Source organism: Siphateles boraxobius, unplaced genomic scaffold, assembly GCF_051911475.1.
Source record: "Siphateles boraxobius isolate OS27281-9 unplaced genomic scaffold, OSU_SipBor_1 2, whole genome shotgun sequence".
Lineage (NCBI taxonomy): Eukaryota > Metazoa > Chordata > Actinopteri > Cypriniformes > Leuciscidae > Siphateles > Siphateles boraxobius.
In genome coordinates this window covers 17,781,941-17,804,725 of record NW_027508810.1, presented here as the reverse complement: position 1 = coordinate 17,804,725, position 22,785 = coordinate 17,781,941, and the positions used below count along the sequence as shown (strand labels likewise).

The 22,785-nt window shown below is 38.3% G+C and overlaps 2 protein-coding genes across 2 annotated transcripts; both read right to left on the bottom strand.

The window, feature by feature from the left end:
• Nucleotides 1-16: 16 nt before the first annotated feature.
• On the bottom strand, nt 17-5,826 carry nkrf (NFKB repressing factor). Its single transcript, XM_077236244.1, has 3 exons — nt 5,544-5,826; nt 5,178-5,302; nt 17-2,815 (listed from the first exon to the last, which is right to left on the bottom strand). Exons 1-3 carry the CDS (start codon nt 5,768-5,770, stop codon nt 597-599), a joined length of 2,571 nt encoding a protein of 856 aa, XP_077092359.1. The 5' UTR covers nt 5,771-5,826; the 3' UTR covers nt 17-596.
• Nucleotides 5,827-11,860: 6,034 nt separating this feature from the next.
• On the bottom strand, nt 11,861-18,078 carry arr3b (arrestin 3b, retinal (X-arrestin)). Its single transcript, XM_077236239.1, has 15 exons — nt 17,945-18,078; nt 16,920-16,953; nt 15,359-15,389; nt 15,184-15,244; nt 14,994-15,038; nt 14,717-14,910; nt 14,572-14,631; nt 14,406-14,482; nt 14,183-14,318; nt 13,977-14,061; nt 13,753-13,825; nt 13,457-13,594; nt 13,226-13,330; nt 12,904-12,953; nt 11,861-12,348 (listed from the first exon to the last, which is right to left on the bottom strand). The coding sequence occupies exons 2-15, from the start codon at nt 16,925-16,927 to the stop codon at nt 12,311-12,313; spliced, it is 1,101 nt and encodes a 366-aa protein (XP_077092354.1). The 5' UTR covers nt 16,928-16,953; nt 17,945-18,078; the 3' UTR covers nt 11,861-12,310.
• Between the last annotated feature and the right edge of the window lie 4,707 nt (nt 18,079-22,785).

Genomic DNA, 22,785 nt, shown 5'->3' with positions numbered 1-22,785 from the left:
AGGACGAGCAACTAAATGAACTGGAAAATGGACCATGACCAGACTAAATTTAATGCGTCAAAACAAGCAGGCTGGTTGACAGTATTCACAAAAGCAAACAGCTTCACATGCTTCTTGGGCTTTATCATTTGGAGATAAATACTGGATTCTACAATCAACAATGAGGAAAATATATGTTTTGTAATTACTTAAAAGATAATTTTATATTTAAATTGTTTACTTACAACAGATGAAAGACTGTGAATTACATATTGTCCATTTTGAAAGCATAATAAAACAGAAAATGAAATGTTATGTGCTGCCAAAAGGCCGCACTTCTAATATCCATGTCAATAAATATTTATAAGATACATGATATTACAAAGTTTAGTGACTAACATGATTTGTGTTCATCATATGACCTTGACCCAACCTACAGTAAATCTGGACATAATTGGACGAACTGATAAAGGTAAGAAAAGGGTACACGTTGTAGACATTGAGAATAAACTTTTTTTTTTTTAATTACACTCTTCGGAAACAAATTAACAGGAAATATAACAAGTAAAACTGATTTTCTTTTATTAATAGTCATCTCAGAGGCCTGTTGAGCACAGTCATTGTGAAGGCTGAGGCTTCACCAGTTCATATCGTCCCACCTGCCCTTCCTGTAAAAGCTGACCAATCAGCTGTTCCTTCTGGACTTTGCGGCTAACAACAAGAAAGCGTTGTCGGCCCTGTCCGTACGATTTGCTGCGCAGCCCATACCTTTGGGATATCTGGTGGATCTGCCGGCGCTCTTCATTGTTGAGCTCCGAAGAGAAGCGCAGTTCATCTTGACGATCTGAACTCACATAATTCCGAATGATTTCCTCAATATCACGCTTAGTCAGATTACCTTGCCTGTCCATGCCAAATCCTTCCCTGTTATACTGCTCTTTGACTTTGATGGGTTCAGCAATGCCCTCTCCTTCTCTACCCAAACCACCACCCGTCCAGCCCATCTTACGGAGTAGCTGGTTACCAATGTTGTCCTCCTTGATCTCCTGCCGCATGGATTCCTCGCCAGAACGGGCAATGATTTGATTTCGGGAAATTGCATCCACATTGCCCTCCTTCCTGAGGTTGGACTTCACCACAGCCTGTGTACATCGAAGTGTGGCAAGGGCCTCCTCTGCTGCAATATGTTTCACCGTCTTTTTAGGCCCAACGCCTGCAGCCACGTACTTCCCATCTAGGTAAACTTCACACTGCCAGCGATGGTCCGGCAGAACCGTGAATTTGTAGTCAGCAAGCACTTTATTAAATTGAGCAGTGTCATTTATTATGCAAATAGCATTATCAGAGTTTTCAAGAATCACCAATTCACCCAGATGTGCTTTCCTGCTGCTTTGCTGGGTGTATCGTCCACTGGGCTGGTCCAAAGTGTGGTTCCCTCCAGAAAAATGCTGCTGCTGTTGCTGCTGCTCTTGTTGGCGAGCAGTCTGGTTCATTCGCAACTTCCTCACCGCCTCCTCCGCCGCTGCGTGTTTCGAGCTTTTCTTGGTCCCTCTGGCTTGTGCCACCAGCTCACCCTGCAAGTACACACTACAGAGCCATAAATTGCTATTATGAACCGGGTCAAATGTGTAATCCACTTTCATGCGGTTGAAGGCAGCTGAGTTGTTAAGTATACAGATGGCGTCGTGTGCGTTCTCCATGATTACAAATTCTGTCCAGTGTTTGCTTTGGTCAGGCTCATACTGGCCCTTAGTACTAGGGGACGGCTTGTCCTCCGGGTTGCGAAGAGGTGGGGGGAGGGTAGGATTTGGAGTGTTAACTTGGCACACCACCATGTCATTGACGCAAGTACGCTTGTACTGCCGTTGCAAGACACGGACTTCCACCGGCCTCATAAACAGCTTGACAGCCTGTTCTGATGCTCGGTCTCTGGCACCGTTTTTGCTCCCAGAGTACCCGGTGGCAAGGTACACACACTGACACCTTAGTTCACATGCATATCCGTCAGTGGGTACTTTTCTGTTCTTAGGAAGATCAGCGGGTGGAATATCTCTTAAATTGACATAGATGTACTCTGGGTTCGTCTTGCAGGCCTGAATGCTGCGGCTAAGTATGAAATTGTAATTTGGGCTGTCGGGCCCACTCATGAACGAAGGATTTCTGAGGGTGATGGCAACGGCTGATGATACTCTGGTAATAAGCCTCTGTTTTTCGTTAATTGTTTCTGGAAGTATAGAAGACGGCAGAGAGGGTGTAGGGAGAAGGCCAGAGCCGCCTCTGCTTGGACCGCCGTATACTCTGCTGAAAGCCTTGCTGGAAGTCGGCCTATCCTGATGTCCAAATCCCAGTCCACACCCTCTGCTAACCCGGGCTCCAGACCGTCCAGCACCTCCGTATCCCTCAACTCGGACTGCCTGTGAGAATGATTCCGAGTGTTTGGCATGATGAGCCTCATAACTAGCAGTGTATTCCTGCTGCACTTTGCACATGAAGTTCTGGGTACTGCTGCCATAGCCAAACCCACTTCTGCCGCTCGCAGCCCCGTCTTTGGTTCTGTTCTCAGGCCAAGAATCATAACCGTACATCCCTATCTCAAGGCAGCCAGAGGAGGAAGAAGGGCCATTGTCATGATTACCATTATATGGCTGATGATGTGGTTCCTTCTGTCTTACTTCATTCATCTCGCCCCTCCTGCGCTCCTTCTCATTCTCTTTTTCATCAGTTTCTCCATTTCCATTTCCACTGCCACAACACCCACCACTCACAAAGTGTACTGGCTGAAATCGAGGTCTGGAAGTGAATTTTGACACAGGCATCTTCCTCGTGGGCTCTTCACCTAGAATATGAAGTCATATATGATTAAAATATCCATTTACATGCAAATATGATCATTTATACTGCTGTTTTGTTTACATGCAGAATAAAATATTTCTTTTAAGTACTCCTGTAGTCAACTATTTTATCCATTAAAACTCATCTTTGATCACCAAAATGGCATATTTAAAAACTACACCCTTGCTTCATTCAGTATACTTGAATACCACTCACTTCACCTCCACTCACTCAGACAGGCTTGTCTACAAGTTGACGTATCAGAATGGTAATGCGTTTTATATATCGCTCTCTACAAGGTCGGACACATAACAGTATTTAATATGATTAGCCTTTTGCTAATAATATATTGCTAATGTTACACAGACAAACCATGTTCCCATTCACCATCTCAAAGTCAGACAACTAAAAATCGGCATCCTTAGAAACGCATTGAACAAGAATCTCAGTGGAGAAGGCATATAGTGCATCATAACATTGTAATATCATATACATAATTCACCCGCTAAATTGCTTAACGTACCCGATTTTTCATATCAACAGAAAAATATACCGAGATAACCTGGCTTCTCTTGAGACTCCTCTGCTTCAGAGCAGTCATTGTTAATATATGCTAAAGCCCGCATGTTGACGTGATTGGTTCCAATGTAGTTTGTGACATAAGAAACACCAGCGATTTTGAGACAGAGTTTTAAGGAGAAAATATTCAGCAATGGTGTTGACATGAATTTGCACATGGTTTGTCCTAAATAGAGTTGTCAAAAAGTACCGACTTTGGTACTTCACAGATTGCTTACATAGATACACACGGAGCATTTAAAAGCAGGCGTCTATCGGCGGATCCCTAATATATCTGCTGATATACGGATCTACTGATTGACGCCACTTTCAAATATCCTGTGTGCAGTGGCTGCCTTATGCATTCGGGGGCCCGTTTCAATAACTAATATGGGGCCCTACTCATATAAAACATAAACACAGAAAAAGCAGATTCCTGTTGGTTTGCATCAATGGTATATTATTTTATTGCACTTTCAGCTTCAGAGCAGGCAGCTCAACATAGAAGTTATCCAACCTTATTTGATGAAAATTATATAAAATTATACAGCGTTTTACGTAGGAATAAGCCTCGCCCTTTCACGGACAACTAATTTAATTAGCGCAGTATATTTTCAGCTGTCTGGGCTGACATAAAATAAACAGCTCAAACATCCCCTCAACTTCAATTAACAAAAGCAAAGAAGAAAACGTGTCTGACTGACACTGAACCGAACATTAATACAATGATGGGCTCCGCGTCCGTGTACAGCTGAGCTCACTGGGCGGCGGGCGTAGATTTCACCTGAGCCCCTTTTTAGAAATCCACCCTTCTGTGTTTGAGTGCTGAGAATGCCCTGATAAGTTCATCTTTGTTCAGCGATTTTGTAATCTCGCCTGGACCAAAGAAAGAGGTCACTTTTGGTAGACTGAATAAAGCGTTTCTATTGTTGTCCAATATCTTTTTCGTTTTTCAGCACCACTGGCATATGTAGGCTACTTTTCATTTTCCTCTTAAAATGATTTTCCTGCTCAAAATAACATTTCAACTTAACGGCAAAAAAGGCAAATTTATAAACAAATAAACTACCGGTATTATGCTTCAGATCACTTAAGCCATTCTCAGGGAGGTAAACGAGTTAAAGCAGTTATCCATGGTAACCGCGAGATCGACCAATCAGAGACCCCAACACGTTTTTCTTAAAACAATGTTGATTTCATACTGACTTGTGGTTTTTATAGGAGCAGAAACTTTCGTTTCACAATCTCGTAGCTTGTGGTCAGTCTACCTCGGATGGTTTAGACATTATGGCTGAAAATCAATATCCTATGGAGAAAATGAATGGGATTTTTGCCGGTGTTTTGGGGGCCCCCTTGGAGGGCGGGGCCCGTTTCAATTGAAACGGGTGAAACATAGGTAAGGCCGCCTATGCCTGTGTGTATCTGTGTAAGCACTCGATGAAGAGCGTCAAAGATGTCATTGTTGAGCATTGTAGCCAATCACAGACGTATATGTTGAGCGTGTCAACACAATGGCCAATCAGAGGCGTTTAAGAATCCATTCAACAGCGCTAAAAATGCTAGAGGAAAGTGCATTTTTCAAATTTGAGTAATGACTTCAATTTCGACAACTCTAGTCCTAAAGCATATTAAAATCACCACATAGACATTTAAACAACATTAAAAAAATTCACCACAGGGGGTCTTTAATTGATGCCAAGCACCCACAAAATAACTTTTCAAATGCGGAATAATTTAATCACAAAAATATATGTTGGTATGTCAGAAAGATAGACAGATAGATAGATTTCAGGCATTGACAGACTTACTTCCATCAGATGAACCTGGTCTCTTTTTTGATTCAGCATTCGGGACTAGTTCATATGAAGGCATTTCACCAACATCAATCCCTTCTGCCATCTCAAGCACCTTGAGCATTAGATGGGAGGCATATCTGCCCGCCAAAAAAAAAAAACAAAAGAGAAAAAAAGACAGCCACAGTATTGGTTGGCATTACTAATGCATAACTATACAATGAATGTGGTATGTATAAATAAGGCATACACTTGCATATGCAAAATTAAATATGGTATACAATTAACTTGCCCAATTGCTTAAACTAAGTATGAACTCAAACCCCTACGGAAAAAGAAATAGTTAAACAGCCCAATTCTTATGATATATTCAATCCCCACCTGCATCCCAGGAAAACGTAGTTCACCCATACCATCGACAGGGCCAGTAAATTATCAAGAGCATTTCCCTCGTACTCTTTAACGTGTTTCACTATGAACTGACGTCTGGCGGACCACTGCTTGTCACTCTCGAACTCCTGACGGTATTCATCGATATTACAGGTCCAATTACGCGGACCAGCGGGTTTACGTGAAACACGCGGGCCCGTTGAATGATGTCTGATCATCCCGGTGTCTGAGGAGGATAGCGAGCAGCTAACCGGAAACAACGTAGCACGCCACAACATTGCATGCTGGGCAGGGTTGCCAGGTTTGCAGGGGGTTCGCTTCAACCCGGTGAATACAAAAACTACCCGCGGAAACAGTGTTAAAGTAGTAACACTTGGCAACATTGATGCTGTGAACGTCACACTCTCACACTTACTGTATTCGTTCGGGTCACATGACGTCACTGTAGCTTTATTTTTCATGGAATATGTAAGCTAGCGAATTGATTACAGTTAAAGGCAAGAGGTTATTTTTTGAGAAATGGTTGGATCACGGGTTAATGTATTTAAGTGATTTATTTGATTCATCTTTAAAAATTCACTCTTATGATTCTTTTTTGTCCAAATTCATTTTTCCTATAAAATTTAAAGAATTTTCTGTAGTAATTAAAGCTATTCCCTCTGGGCTTATTAATTTAATGTGCAGCCACATGACTTATTATAAAGTTGAAAATAAAGATTACGATCTCCTTAAAAATTGTGAATATATTTTTGATAACAAATGTAGGCCTACTAACAAAGATATAAGACAAGTATTTAGCGAACAAAAGAGAGTTACTCCAAGAGGGAAATTTTACTGGAATTCCATTTTAACAGATGTTAATTGGAGGAAAGCATGGCTGCTCCCTTACAAATTTTGTATTTCTAACAAAGTAAGAGAAATTCACCTGAAGATCTTACACAAAATATATCCAACTAATATGTGGCTTTCAAATTTTATGGATATTGGGAAAGAATGTTCCTTTTGTAACAACTGTGAGGAGTCTTTAAATCATCTGTTTGTTGATTGCCGGAGTGTTAAATCATTTTGGAAAGATTGTTTTTTTTTACTTTTTCAGTTAAAATTAATCTAACGATAACACTGAATGTGAAGGAAATTATTTTCTATTTTGAGAATGATGATAAAAATATTCACAATTTTGTAAATTTTATCATCTTGAATGGCAAATTTTTCATTTATAAATGTAGATTGTCAAAATCCATTCCTTTATACAAGGTAATCTCTAACGAACTCACTCTGTTAATGAAGTCTCTTAAAATTGTAAAAAAAATCGAAAAGCTATGTCTATTGTAAGATATTATGAATCTGTATTTGCCGTCTTGTGAATGTCTCTTTTTGTTTTATTTTATTTATTATTTTTCTTTTTATTTAATCTTCTTTGGAGTTTATGTTACTCATGCCTGTTTGTTTTTCTGTAATGTTATTCACATGTTCTAAATAAAAAATAAATAAATAAAAAAATTAAATTAAAATTAAAATAAAATATGTAAGCAAGCTAATGCTTATAGCCTACGTTATAAACACGCAATTACGTCTAAAAGAGTCAGATACTTTTTCGGTTTGCGTAATGTAAACTTAACAAATCGATGTGATCTGAGATCTGTAGCCTACTTGCCCAGTTCATTTACTATGACATTTGACAACACGATTAAGTTAGACCTCACAACAGTCTGTACGGATTCACAACAACTTTAGGCATATTTCTCACAAAGTAGGCTATTTGTATTTTAAATAGCACAATTGTAATGTTATCTTTTTAATCTACAGCGTGCGTCAAGCATGCACTTTGCCATAAATGTGTTGTTTTCCCTTACGGTTAAGTCTCTTAGGATGACACGGAGACGCGTTTAGCTGTATAGCCTAATACAAATTTTTTATCGAATCGGCGTTTCGTCCAGACGGATCCGTCGTTTTGGGAGACTGAAACCGCTATTTTTTGAAACCGGGTCCCAGGGTGGATACATCTGAAAACGACACCCTTGCGTCTTCGTGTGTACGGCCAATCCGTATATTTTGTGAAACGATGATGTCATCACCCCACGTGTCGTCTAGTCAGACGCGCTAAATCAGTAGGCTAAAGCCTAGTTCACACTACATGATTTTAAGCGCGATTTAAGCCCGATTTGCAAATCGTTGAGCTCGCCGACAGGTCAGGGTGTTATCGCGTGCAAATCGCAGGGGATTAGCGGGCGATGAACGCTCGCCAATCTGTTAGTATGAAAGAGCCAACAACGCATCAAAGACGCTCGCAGACGCCTCGCAGACGCGTCGCCGAGCCTAGAAAAATATCTAGCATGCTAGATATCCAGAGCTGTCGCACGACTCAACCTCACTGATGTCATGAGCAACAGCCAATCAGAGCAAGGCATGGATTGAGGTCACCGGGTAAATACGCAGGTAAATACACGATTTTTGCCGTCAGTCAAACATAAACATGCAGCTACATCTCCGATGACATAAACATGCTGTACTCACCTCCAACTCTCTCTGTAGCACAGACAATCCCGGCTGTTCGCGTATGCGGATCCACCCGCCCATACTCTCTTATTTTTTCACGTTTTTTTCTCACAGCAAATCATCACGCAAACAGTTTGCAGCACTATTTTCTGTCTGACGTCCATATTCGCGGCCGTGTTGTGTTCTTCTTCGCTGGGTATTGGCGCGCGTGCTGTTTCGCCTCATTTCCGGTTCGTTTTATCCCGTGATTTTTCGTGACAAAACGTGGTTTGTAGACAAGATAGAATCGTTGGGTGACAGAGTTGTTGTCAACTCGTGTAGTGCGTTACCTCCTGTTGTGGATCAATCACGTTGTGTCGTGTGGTGTGAACAGCTCAACAACTTGAACACTCCTGATTTCACAGAGAGCAAGTCATGTAGTGTGAACCCCACAGTTCAGCCCGACGTTTTAAAATCATGTAGTGTGAACTAGGCTTTACACCATCAACAACTGCGACTACTTGCTTGATGCTTCAGAAGCCTCTTTTATTTCTTTATTTATTATTTAGGCCTACTTTAATGTATTTTATTTATTTATTTATTTGTTTATATATCTTTCTATGCTATGATGCTTGTATTTTGTAGGGATGGGCATTTCAAGCAAAAATAATATTTGATGATCGCTGGGAATTATTTGATTATTATTCAAAAAATGCACCTCTGCCCCTCATGCTCACCGGTAACACGGCGTTCGCTCCGACATTAAATTTCTCTGTACTGTAGGCCTTCATGTTGTAGCCATTAAAGAAAAGTTAGTTTCATATTTATGTTTAAATAATATGTTATTTTTTCCATTTCATATATGTTGATTATATGAAAAGTGAACAGCGTGAGTAGCCTAATCATAAGATGTGCAATATCGAGACTCATCATTTTGACCACTTCATTAAGTTTTGTTTTATATGAGGCCTTTCTTTAAAGTGAATTACGTTTTGTTTCTTAATTTTAATCAATGTTTCATCAACCATTTGCCTGTATTTAATAAATAAGAAGCAAATATAGCAGACAATAGCCATCAGGACACGGAGGCGCCGACGCGATATAACTTGCATCCCACGTGAACTGGAGCTTATCTCATAAATGAACAGAAACTCATAAATATATCTAAGCTTGAAATTTCTACTTTTAAACAAAACAATTCAAAACGAAAAGAAACAGACTCTAATAATCCGTATGAAGTGTGCATTTATCTCTATAAGCACCTTCACCTACTGTGAAGGTGGCGAGTCAGCATCGTCACAGAAAACACTAGTTTATTAATAAATAATTAAAATGTCTCCTTGCTATATTTGACACATTCATAATGATCTGGCTATTTGCCGGTTCTTTGTGGCAAGCTTTATGCATCATGCCAGTGGCGTCATGACCATTCAAAGTGGTGAATGTGCCCCCTCAGATTTTTCCTCCCTGATAATTTTTTTGTCACAACTTTATTCCTATTATGCTCCATAATTACCAGAGCCTATAATGACTCAAATGTATTCTTCTGGATGTGTAATAAATCGGTCAGCATCAGCCCGCCCCTTTTTCCTAATATGGTGTCTGTGTGTATCAAATCTAGAGCGCTATGCGCGTAGCACTCTAGAATCTTTGCTGTGTATGTTCAAGCAACTCGCTCGTCTCGCACGTTGAGCTGGCAATGTTTTACAGATGGTCTTGAAGTGATAAGTGGGCAAAGCAACAAATCGGCATTGAATTAGTTATCGGATGATATTAAAAGGTAGTGGGAGTATTTGTGGTTGACCTGGAAATTTTAACTTGATCAAAAAGTTATGGATTTGATATTAGCTGCGAATTCAGAGCATTAACTTAAGTTGTGTCAGTGTAACGTTATCGATAGCTAGCCTAGTCTAACCGTAAACTATTGGCTAACGTTACTGCCTGCCATACAAAGCCAATAAGCCATAGTAACGTTATCTGATCAGTTTTGAAACATCTTTTCTTTAAGTCTCCAGCTGGTTCAATTCTTTTCAGTTTCATAGAAACGAGGGTGTTAAATTTGTTGTAGGCTAACTGCAAAATCCAAACTAACGTTATCAATGCATCGACATGATGTTTCTCCCATAGACTGTTATTCACGGTTGATTAACCATTTTCTAATAAACGGGGTAGTGTTAACCTTATTCAGCACTGAAATCTGTCAAACTTCTTTCAAAGTCCTTCATCACATATTAATATTAAAATAATTTAATTTCAGAGCACCACAAAGTCAGACCTCAGCACCTTTATGTACCTTTAATGTGAGATCGTTCTTAGGTCACATACCAATTTAAAATCATAACATAAAAACTGCAATGGTACTGTTTTTAAAATCATGTGTAGTAGGCCTAAGTGTACAGTAAGTGTGTGTGTAAACATGCTTTAATGAAGTAGACTTCAAAAGCTTTTGAATTTGAGCTTACAGTTCTTTCATCAACCTGCCTTTACATAAACTTACAAAATAGATACTTTAACTTAGTCCTCAGATAGAGGAGGGTTGCTGCTAGCTCCATTAAGGTATTTCTGTCCCTCCCAAAATGCATTGAAATGGTATGTTTAGCAGCCAGAATTGAAAAAATTCAGGGGGAGAAACCCCCTAACCCCTTCTAACATGATCCATATCACCCGTCAGAAAACAATTGCAACGTCTCAGATTGTGCCCAGAATTTTGGCTTGCATGACGCCCCTGCATCATGCTAACTAATCGAATACTGTGACTTATTCCTATCTTGTACCAGGCCATTTATGGTTTTTAATATTGTTCAATAAAGTTCTTGGTTAAAAAGAAAGAAAAAAAAGAAGCTACTGTTCCTAATATTATTGTATACAGCGCGCAAGGTTTATGCGCAAGTCTTCTCTGTTTTTAGTGTATATGTGTCAGAAATACAGCGCCTCATACTGGTCTGGCATGTATACTACATCGGTTTAAGTCGGTTTCAGTGGTTTCGTGTGTACGCAGATATTTCTTGAGACGGCGCCGTGTTTACGGAATTTTTTTTTAGAACGAGGAAAAAAAAGATTGGATCGGTAAAGCTCTGGCTTCGTGTGGACGTGGCCTAAAAACGACAGTAGCAATTTCATTCTCTCACACGATCCTTCAGTTTTGTCATGCAAATGATGTGCATTTATTGTGAACTACACGTCGATGTCAATAGCATATTACTATGTGAGAAGCTTACCTTTGTCGTAGCAGCTCTGTTTAGGTGCTTTTGAGTGTATAAAGTACAAAGCCGCTGCGCTTTGAGGCGAATTTAGACTAAAATTGCTGTTTAAACTAAACTGCTGCTTAAACTGAGAGTGCTAAAGCTAATCCACTCAGGAAAAGAGAAACGCATTCATTCATACTGCTCATTGCTCAAGACACATTTGATAACATTTAAGATTTGATCTGAGGTCAGTAAATGTAAATACATTTCTTCTCTTAGCACTTCTATGGGCCTATACATATAAGGGTAACACGTCGCAATTAGGTCCAGTTATTGCATTAACGATTAGCATTAGGCTAACTAATATTAATCAATGTTTTAGAAGTATTGGTTACATTTTATTTTAATGTGTCCTTGTTACAGTGTAATTACATTTAAGTACTGAGTAATAATAATTTACAAAATGTATTTATAATAGGATTAGGAATAGGGTTTGGTTTATGGTTGGTTTGTTGCATCTAGTAATGCATAATGTACTGTTACAGTAAGTGCACATAACAAGCACACTCATTTATAGGCCTATGCAAAAAAATGAACAAACTGCTCCACTGCATCTACATAAAGTCATGATGAATGACGAGGAAAGACTTTGTTAGTGGTCCAAATAACAGTCCAATTTTTATTGATTTCCACCATCATCACAGCCAGACAACCCCCCCCCCCCCCCAAAAAAAAATTTAACAACAATAAAATGAAATATACAATTATAATAATAGAATTAAAGTAAATGTATTACTCCCTGATATTTTACTAATCTAATTCACATACAAAAAGAGCCTAAAACGCTATTAAACTGAGTTTCCATGATAAAGGCAGAAGAAATAAACATGACAATTAAACAGCATCAGACCAATGCTTGATTTCAGTGTCATTGAGTTCATCTTAGTATACAAGGCCTTTAGGCCATGTTTAACATTATACAGACAATTCCTTTTACACAGTTATTTGCAACAATTATAGTCTATGGCTCATGAAATGGGGTTGTTTGGTATCTGCATCTATTCCTGAGTGTCTCTCGTCCTGACTTGCTCCTCACCATCACTGGCTGTAGAATCTATTCGAGGCTGATATCAGTCCTGGATTAAAAAAGACATTACAATGGCTTTAAATATTTATATAATGACTATATATATGAAGATATTTTTTGTTAAATTCAAAGTCTAAGATTTAAAATAAAAAGCACATAGAAGTTCAACATTCTGTCTGAACATTAGAAACAAGTTTACGTTGATACTTACACTTCTGCTCAGTTTGAGAATGCAGAAGGATGCAGTTAGAAGACAAGAAAATTGTGCTCTTTAGTATTTTTCATAGCAGTGTCAGTTAAAAAAAGGATGTAATTTTTATTATTTGAAATTTAGAAAAACCTATGGTTATAAAAATACAGAACTATCCTTGGAAAACTTGGCTACACACACACACACACACACACACACACACACACACACACACACACACACACACACACACACACACACACACACACACACACACACACACACACACACACACACACACACACACACACACACACACACACACACACACACACACACACACACACACATACACACACATACACACACACACACAGGATCCTTATTTCAGATATCGAAGAACAGAAATCTCACCTGCTGGTTTGGGTGACATTAGAACCAGGGGAAGTTCAACGGTAATATCACTGTGAACAGAAGATAAACATGACTTGAGTACTCTCACTGCTCACAAAGCTAAAACACAACACATCATGTACTACTTAATTTATTTTCACTGTTGTTTAACGACAATGTAACTAAGCAGACTGTTCCTTGTTAAATAGTTGTGTTTGGGCATCATCAATGGAAAGATATAACATAATGGCAGAACAAAAGTCATCAGAGAAAGAAGAAAGTAAAAGGCTCTCCACTGAGAGTCCAATGACATTGAGTTGAAAGAAAATATGAAGATCTAAACCTTAATGTAAGGCTTCCCAAGAGACCACCTCCCATCATGAGGGTAACCTTTACTTTGTAGGAGACAATGACGCCTTGGATTTGCTTATCCATGTCGGGTTGCAGACTGCAGAGAGAGAGAGAGATGCAGATGATTCACCTTGTTTTTTTGTTGTTTTTTGTAATAATACAGAGCTGTTATTTGGACTATGAACATGAAAATGTGTCTTTTTTGTAACGAAGATTAACTGACATTGTTGAAGAAGCCAAGTTGGTATCTTCATCTTTCAGTTTGCCATCCAGTGCAAGACCACGTTTCTCTTTGTTATTGGCCAGCAGAGGAGTGACACTATATTCCTTCTCAAAAGTGGAGTTTGCATTAATTTGGTCCCTGTAACAAAAAATCTCAAAGTTCAGATCTCAAAAACAAGTAAAAACAAACTTATAGAAGTTTTTTTTAATACAACATATAAAATATGTATAACACTAAAATCCAAAAATATTTGAAAGATCCTCTGACAAATGCGATGTGGAGGTCTTTGCACTCACCCAAATTCTTCATTCAGGACACATTTGTGGTATTTGTCCGCTGAGTAAAGCAGTACATCTGTAATTTGGTAAACTGAAACACACAATGAGCTAAAGTTTATTTTGGATCATTTTGGGCAACACTTACACTTCTACTGAAAGACAATAAAGAATCATTCTTAAGTAGCTTAAATGGATGAAGACTGGTTGTTTTGTTTATTGATATGAATTATAAAAATACTTACTACTGATTTTGACTTTCTTCACTACTTTACTGGTCTCATTGTTCACTTTGACTTTGATAGGAATGGGTTCGCCGTGATAGTAGAGCTGAAAGGATGAGAAAACAGCAGTGAATAAAGAAGAGACACAAAACCGCATATTATGATGGAATATAATATATTATTTTAATTCTTAAATTATTTACAACAGGCATTTAAAAACACTGTACCTCCTTCTCCATGGAGGCTTCCAAGTGAATTGGTTTGTCTGCTGTGATAAACTGTTTGTTGAGATCGGCCTTGGGTCCAGCTGTTATCTCATTTGGTGCATATTGGATTTTGCGGATGATCAAACGGCAAGTGTCCCTATATTGGTGGAGATACCAGAATCAGAGTGAAAATGTATTCATTTCTTTTGATAGTATCTTTATGTTAAAATAGAGCAGTACATACTTCTTTTCAATTTTCTCATCTATGCTGTCTGCTTCATTTGCAATATAGGCTTTGACTTCATAGTCAACCCCGCAAGGCTGTAAAAGTAAACATATTATATATTAGAGAGACATAGACATCTGTGATTGCATTTGTGTGTGTTCTTCATGTATTTCTGCAATTGTACCTTCCCGGCATCCTCTGGTGCTGGCTGAAGGGACACTGAGCATGGAAGACGTACTGGAATCTGAGACAGAACAGGAGAGACACAAATAAAGGACGTCCTTGATTGTTTTCTCAATGCTTAAGCAGATGCATAAGTGTGGATTTACATCAAAAGTGAAGGGATGTCCTTGATCTCCAGCTTTCTTCAAAAGCGCTTCCTGCATTGGTGTATTTGGGGGCTTGGTTCCCTCAAAGGGATACATCTGAATGCGTTTTATCCAGATGTCTTTCCTAAAGGAAACTCCAATCACGTCCAGATCCTCTTTTCCATAGCGGAAGGCACATGCAAGCTGTACCCACACTGAAAAAAATAAATGAAATATTGAGATGAAGTGTATAAATTAATTAAGTTATCAAACTTTTCATTGTTATATTAAATCATACCTTTCCTTCCATTAAGTTCTGAAGGATCAATCTTGAGCACCCCATCTAAGAGGGAAATTACAGGTTGTTTGAAATATTGCACAGAAAAGTGGTGTATATAAATATACATGTATACGTACATTTAATTAAAAAAGAGACAACATCACAATCTTGGGGAATAATACATTTTTCAATGTAAAGTAGAACGTACCAATTGATTCAACACTTTCCACATGGTCCACAAAGTCTCTTCTCCCCAAATAAAGGCAAATCTGTAATAATGAATGAGATGATTATCATGTGCTTGTGTTGTTAAAAAAGACGTTGAGAGCATGTACATGAGGAGCAGATGACAAGTAATGTAAACGGTATAAATGGAACCTTACCGAACCATTTCCACTAGTCTTCTTGAAAACCCTGTAGAAACAACATATGGTCTTAATATTATAATCTTTGTTATAAGCTCAATTTACTCTTTTAAAGAGTATGTGTGTAGTTTTTAATGTAAAACAAAACATCCCTTTTGGCTGAGACACAGCAACATATCCATTACACCATTTCTTAACAGATGCAGCTCAGCCAATGGCATGGGTTTTGGAGGCGGGGCTATCTATTAGTCTGACCAATAGCAGATAGGGAAGTGTTTGGGAAACCTGTTCGGAAATATCTTTTTGCAATTTTATCTATTGTCTGATTTTAGTGTTGGCACAGAAATTACATATTTCACCTTTAAATGCATATAATAAAAGTGGTAATTATCAACAGTAGTGCAATGGTTTGAAAAGTAGTCTTCAATCTAAAATCCACCTAAAATCAAGGCAATTCTTTTGTTCATGTATTACTACTCAGACCAGCCTGTGCTGCGATTAACCAGCACTGTCCCGCTGTCATGTCCTGTTACAGTCTGAAAGCTACAGCTCGACCACCTCTGCTGCTTAGACTAAATTAGTGGCAAGTTGTTTCATTTGAGTTGTGTCTGAACAAAATTACACCCAACTAATAACTTTTTACGCAATCACCAGGACATATTTACTGTTTATCGCAGATACTATCCAGTTAGATAGAAGCTTGTTTCACATGGAACAGGATGCCTTTGAGGCAGAACTTGATTTCACCAAGTGCAACATGTTCCTGGATCAACATCTTTGTTAATCTTGGAACAGCATTCCGATCAACCAATCATATTTGAGGGACAAGTTTACAGTTTATGTCAAGTTTAGGCTTACAACCAAGGTTAGGTGCTTCTACATCAGTGTTATTCACCTATTATTTCCCTCTGATTTTAGGGATAATTTATAGGTAGGATTAGTTTAGGGGTAGGGATATGGTTATGATTACATTTTTGGACAGGAATATTGTTCCAGGATCAGCAAAATATGTTGAACCAGGGACAAGTCTAACTCTGCAAAATCAGGACGTGCTGCTTTGAGTCTGTACTGAATTAGTTAATGATATAACTCACAGTCAAATAGGGAAAATCCTGCAATGTTGGCCATTACACATCACTGAAACTAACGTGTTCTGCTTGGTCTCTTAAAAAAAAAACCTGTGCTGTATTTTAAACAAATATCAGTATCTGTTGCTTTTGTATGATATGACTTGTTAGTCTACAGGTGATATAGTCATCTGCATAGGCTATGCTAAGCCTTGCACTGTTACTTTTAAACTCTTGCGGTAATCCTGTTAATCCATTCTAAAAGGGATTTCTTATAATCTGGTAATCCACTAGGATTGAAGACCAAAAAGACTTCTACAGATTTAATACTACTAGTGAAGAGAGTGTAGGAGATTATACAAAGGCTGCTTAAGAGGTGTCAATATAAAATATAGAATAGTTTGTATAGGAAATGGCACAATTAGGATCTTATATGCCTTTCATTTGCCTGTTTGATGTTTTAAATGTCTTTTCCTCGTATTTGTAATATGTTGGGATATGCACAAACTTACTTTGTCATGGTTATGGAAAGTCAGTTGAAGCTTTCTGAAATGAGAAGTGAAATGGTTACTGTGTAAAATGTGCCAGCAGAGGGCAGTCGTTTGATTTAGCAACATTTAAAAGAACCAACATTCTGCCCTGAATTGAGTACAGTGTTTGGAAAACCATTCATGTTTATATGTTGTCCTGCTGAGATTTCAATCCACTAGGGCTAATCAGCGAAGAGGAGATTAGCATAACGATAGGCTGCTTCATAATCCTCCACAGAAGCCGCACTCAGGATTAGCTTTTATCTGTTTTTAATTTGCCTCTGTGTATGAGGCCAACTATTTCAAACCTGGGAAGAGCTAGAAAATCATCTGTGATATATTTTTAAGGAATTGCATGAATTGTGTGTATCTTCCGTTAAATAGGCCTATATTTGTTTTGTGTGGTTCCAAAGAAACATAAAATTAATATTAACCTTTTTGTTGTACATTTTAGAGAAATTCAACACAATGAACACAATAATCACAGTCTTCTCAAATGCAATCAAGATGCAAATTCATATGTTGGCTCTAATCGTTCTCATAATCAATCGTTGATATAGATTACCTTATTTTGTTAGGCCATAAAACAACTTCTGACCATAAAACAACCGATGCTCCTCAGGTCTCTATTGTATGTATTATGCCACATTTCAATCTCCCTAAAGCAAGAATTAGATCAAAAAGTGCACACACACAGCAGGCACAAATCTCAGAGGGTGCTCAACCACAAAAAGGTAAAAATCGGCACACCACAGCTCCATAAACAGAAAATGTATTTATTGCATGTTCTCACCAAAAGTGACATTTTGAGCCATGTGGCTCTTCATCAATCTAGTGTGTCAATTGTTTCCTTTTTGTGAATCTTCCTAAAGAAAACATAAATGCTAATGTTCACACTGAACAATCTCATATAAATTGAATCCAAATCATCTGTCTCATGCTCTGTCACTTTCACCTCAAAGTCTATGTGCATTTTTTCAGTGTAATGACAGTCGAGATCTTCTTACCTGTGTCCAAGTTCCTGTAGGACGTCCTCTGCTTTGCTCTTGATTGTTGCACGTGAGCACCGTTCTGTAGCTGGTGTTTTTTGTTTGCTAGTGTGTTTCCCAGTTAGTCTTGTCTGCCTTTATAGTGCAAACTCTCCTCCCTCATTTTGGTTCCAATCCTCTTAGTTCATTAGTCCTCATCTTTTTCTGGCTACAATGTGTATAAAAATAAACACAGAATTGGACTTGCAGATTAGCTATTGAGAAGTACATGGTATGAATGAGAGTGTCAGCCTCGGGGTCATTTGGTTGGACGACAGAATTGTAATAATATGGTTACATCTCTCATAATAGAGCTCCACCTCTAGCATGTGTCCATTTAGGGCATGTACTCATGTGGCCTCAGTTTCCAAGTCATGAGGCCAGAATAACAATAACAACTGCTTCTAAAGCTTCACAACATAAGCTACAGTACTTTCATCTTTAGATGATGAGCATGAACAGGCATCAAAGTACACCCAGCTTTAAAACTTCTGCTTGCATTGCCATTGTATTATAAACATTAAAATGGTTCTCTTGGCATTGGTCTTCTAGGGTTTAGAGAGAATGAGGTGGATGTGAGACTATTTTAGAAAAGCAGTTAAAGTGACATTGTCATTGTCACTTTGTTTCCTTTTTGTGAACATACCCTCAGGTGGATATGTGGCTCCGGCATATAGTACAAACAGCTGATTGGCTGTTACTACAGTATTTGCGCCAACCAATACATGACGACACTCGACATGTCTTTGAGATAATTTTTTGAAATTGACAGTGAGAAACTAATATCAAAAATAAATAAATTCATACACCATGTATACAGTATATATGTAAAAAAACAAACTATTTTTTTGTATAATACTACATCCATGCCACTAGGTGTCTCTATTAGTTGTTTTATATGGTGTATGGCATTCCTTAAACACAAATATTGTCATTATGGTCCCAACTTACCCCCTAACAAAAATGTTTTATTAAAACATTATGCAATTATGAGGTATTATTGTTTTGTAATTAAAAGGTTTTGAACAGAAACACAATTTTGAACATATTTTTATTAATGGAAGTATAGCGACCGATGTAATCCATTTTCTGAGGATGAAAGAGAGAGGATCAGGCTGGGAACCAGTTCTTACCACAACTCACACCTGCTGTAACAGATGGTCTAAGGTTATAAGGCTTGTGATCTCTGTTCGGGTGGCATGTCAAGGTGTTTTTAAAATTATTTTTATGCTCTGTTAACTCTGTCACCAACTAGTTAATCATATGAAATCTATGATTACTTAAATCAGGTTTATCAACACATTTATCAGCTGAATGCACAATAGTAATCATAAAACAAAAGAATAATATAGCTGTAAATATTTTTTTAAATAATCAGGGCTAACTCTAACAGACACTTTTACACATGCTGACTTTGATAGTGTGTGTGTTCAACAGGGCATCAGTTAGATGTGATCTCCTTAAACACAGCTGCTCATGTCTCTAACCCTGCTAGCCTGAACAGGCAGATATTGACTGAGGTCACAAGCACCAAGCTCTTCCCTGCCATTCACCACCACACTTTCCAAAACATGTGTGGACCTCCACATCAGCATAAGCAAATAAGGTTCTAAAACACTTCACGTATAAGCTGTTTATAAGAGTTAGACTTACTGACTATACCCTAAACAGATATATAGCCTACACTATATTGGCAAAAGTTTTGGGACATCTGCATTTAAATGCACCTGAACTTTAATGACATCTCATTCTTAATCCGTACCCAATTTGGAGTGGGCCACCCTTTGCAGCTATAACAGCTTCAACTCTTCTAGGAAGGCTTTCCACAAGGTTTAGGACTGTGTTTATGGGAATTTTTGACCATTCTTCTAGAAGTGCATTTGTGAGGTCAGGCACTGATGTTGAACGAGAAGGCCTGGCTTGCAGTCTCCGGTATAATTTATCCCAAAGGTGTTCTATCGGGTTGATGTCAGGACTCTGTGCAGGCCAGTCAAGTTCCTCCACACCTAACTCACTCATCCATGTCTTTATGGACCTTGTTCTGTGCACTGGTGCTCAGTCATGTTGGAACAGGAAGGGGCCATCCCCAGACTGTTTCCACAAAGTTGGGAGCATGAAATTGTCCAAAATGTCTTGGTATGCTGAAGCATTAAGAGTTCATTTCACTGGACTAAGGGGCGAAGCCCCAACCCATTGAAAAACAACCCCACACCATAATCCCCCCTCCACCAAACTTTACACATGGCACAATACAGTCAGGTAAGTACCGTTCTCCTGGCAACCGCCAAACCCAGACTCGCCCATCGTGAGGAAATTTCATGAATGGACTTATTGCACAGGTGGCAACCTATCACAGTACCACACTTGAATTCACTGAGCTCCTGAGAGCGACCCATTCTTTCACAAATGTTTGTAGAAGCAGTCTGCTTGCCTATGTGCTTGATTTTATACAACTGTGGCCATGGAAGTGATTGGAACACCTGAATTCAATTATTTGGTTTACCTTTTGGCATTATAGTGTGTATTTTTTTGCATAGTTCAAAATTCATGATGTTACCTTTAAAACCATTTCATTAAGAATTTACATTTAGGAAAAGGTAATTTATTTGTTGTAAAAAACCAAACATTTAATGATAATTGTTTACTGGGGCTTTCTTATGTTTTTGGTACAAAATTTATTTTCAAAACGGGTGGTCTAGGTGACAACACATGACTTTGCTATCTCCTTTTACTAAGATACTTTTACTAAGGTTCACATCTCAACCAAATTTCCCAACCAAATTCAGTTTTCGACTAAGACCTAAACATCTTGGTTTCATTTCCTGTAGTCACAAACGCTCACTCCGCATATGACTAATTTAAATGACTTATCTGTAGAGTACAGACATGTAGTCTGTTATTTAAAACTCAATAAGAAATCATGTTTGATTTGAGAAAATTTAAGATGATTTTAGTGCCCCCCGACACTAACCAAACCCCACCCCCCCAGTAAAACAGAACAAATTGGTTTATCTTTAAATGACTGCTTGTTAATGCACATGTGCTTGGCTTGTACACATAATCCTCTTTCCTAATGTCTTTAGACCTTTTCTTATCTCCTCATGGAGTAAGAGCGCTGTTTTGGATACCCAAACACTAGAAAATTGTCTCTTGAGTTTATCTCAGAATTCAAATATTTCTTTTAATACTCACTACTCACTTTTTAAAACTCAAATAGAAACTAGCCTACTAGACCATTATGTATATTGTACTACTATCATGAGGGTTTTTAAATTAAACAAGCAATTTAAATAGCCATACATTTCTATTTAAACACCAGGGATCTATCTTTAGAGAGAGCAAATCCTCTTCCATCACCTGTTTGTTTCTCATAATACTTTGGAATAAGCAGGTAATGCTCTTTGCTAGTCTGATCTTTGCTGGTCTTAATGGCTCACTCTGAATTAGCGGCCAATGCAGTCAAAAATTAATGTGATTGAAATTAATCTCGAGCTCTGCTTGTGCTAGGATTGGACAGTTAGAGCATACGGTTTAGGTCATGATCCATCCAAATAGTGTACGTTTGCCAAGTAAAAACTCTGGAAACAGTTATTTGCCCGTGTTCAGTGCTAACCAAAGCCAATTTTCCCTCGGGTGGAATAGAAGCAACACATTCAGTAACTGTATGAAATGCTGGCCACTAAGAGCATGTCTTAGATGGCTTAGCCTGGGTTAGAGATGTTCTGTAATCCATTGTGTGTTTTGTAAACATGACCCGGGGGTAATTGGATGGACTGTACCTTCAGAAAAGAACAGAAAAAACTGTCAGGTCCAACTATGTGACCCTCAGTTATCCATGATCACATATCTAATGTATTTTGGATCACAGACAGATATTAATACCAGGTGTACACTAAAAAAAATTATCTTTTTATTTAAAATATTTAAAAAATCTTCAAAGAAGATCAATTTGCTGGAGAAGCAAGTATGACATGCAACATATTCACAGTGAACAAGAATTCAAAATGACCCTGTTTACTTAATGTACATTCCACAGTTGTGCTATTATGAACAGTTCATCAGTACAAGTTATTCCAAAAGGAAAAAGTTTGTTTTTGTAATCTTGTAAATTGCTCATCCTCTGAAGTGACGCTTCTTTTTCCGCGGACATCACATAGGCTATTTGATAATGTTATCCTCCCTGAAAAAATAGCCATTTAGGCAATGTTTTACAAACTCACATTCAATGGCTCCAATCTTTTCACCACCCATCAATTTGCAATTAATACAATAATTACATTATGAAAGTACAGTAGGTTGCGAACAGCCTTTAAATGCAAAATTTGAATGCATATCAGAACCATAAATCCACAACAGAGCAGAAATGGAAAAGTGTGCAACTTGGTTTAAATATTTATAGGGATAAAAATAGAGATTATTTACATTCCATTATAATTTGTCTTCATCAGTGCTTCACAACTGAGATGCTGTTGGCACTCTAAATGCTAGAACCTCTGAATACTCCTACATGTTCAAAAACCTTTACCCACATATGACCTTGTGGTCTATTTCCAAAACACTGAACAGACAACACTACGGATAAAGGGTGTGGTAGAAACTTCTTGGGACCGCTTTACTTTCTTCATAGCTACTTAATAGTGGAAAAACAATGACTTTTTATAGCCCACTCACAACATACAGAGATTTGGGGGTGGAGTTCTCTATTTGTGTGTGGTGGAGAGGTTTGCAGACTGTTTTTGCTGAGTAATGAGGGATGGTGTTAGTCAGGCAGCTGGAAACAGAAAGAACGAAGAAAAAGAGGGCAGGAGCAGTGGAAGAAC

Coding starts and splice junctions, on each gene's coding strand:
- nkrf (XM_077236244.1), bottom strand. CDS start 5,770: ATGATCAGACATCATTCAACGGGCCCGCGTGTTTCACGTAAACCCGCT. Junction 5,303..5,543: donor TACGTTTTCCTGGGATGCAG/GTGGGGATTGAA, acceptor TTTGGCGGGCAG/ATATGCCTCCCATCTAATGC. Junction 2,816..5,177: donor ACCAGGTTCATCTGATGGAA/GTAAGTCTGTCA, acceptor TTCATATTCTAG/GTGAAGAGCCCACGAGGAAG.
- arr3b (XM_077236239.1), bottom strand. Junction 14,062..14,182: donor AAGCCTCCATGGAGAAGGAG/GTACAGTGTTTT, acceptor TCATCCTTTCAG/CTCTACTATCACGGCGAACC. Junction 13,826..13,976: donor GAAGAAAGTCAAAATCAGTA/GTAAGTATTTTT, acceptor TGTGTGTTTCAG/TTTACCAAATTACAGATGTA.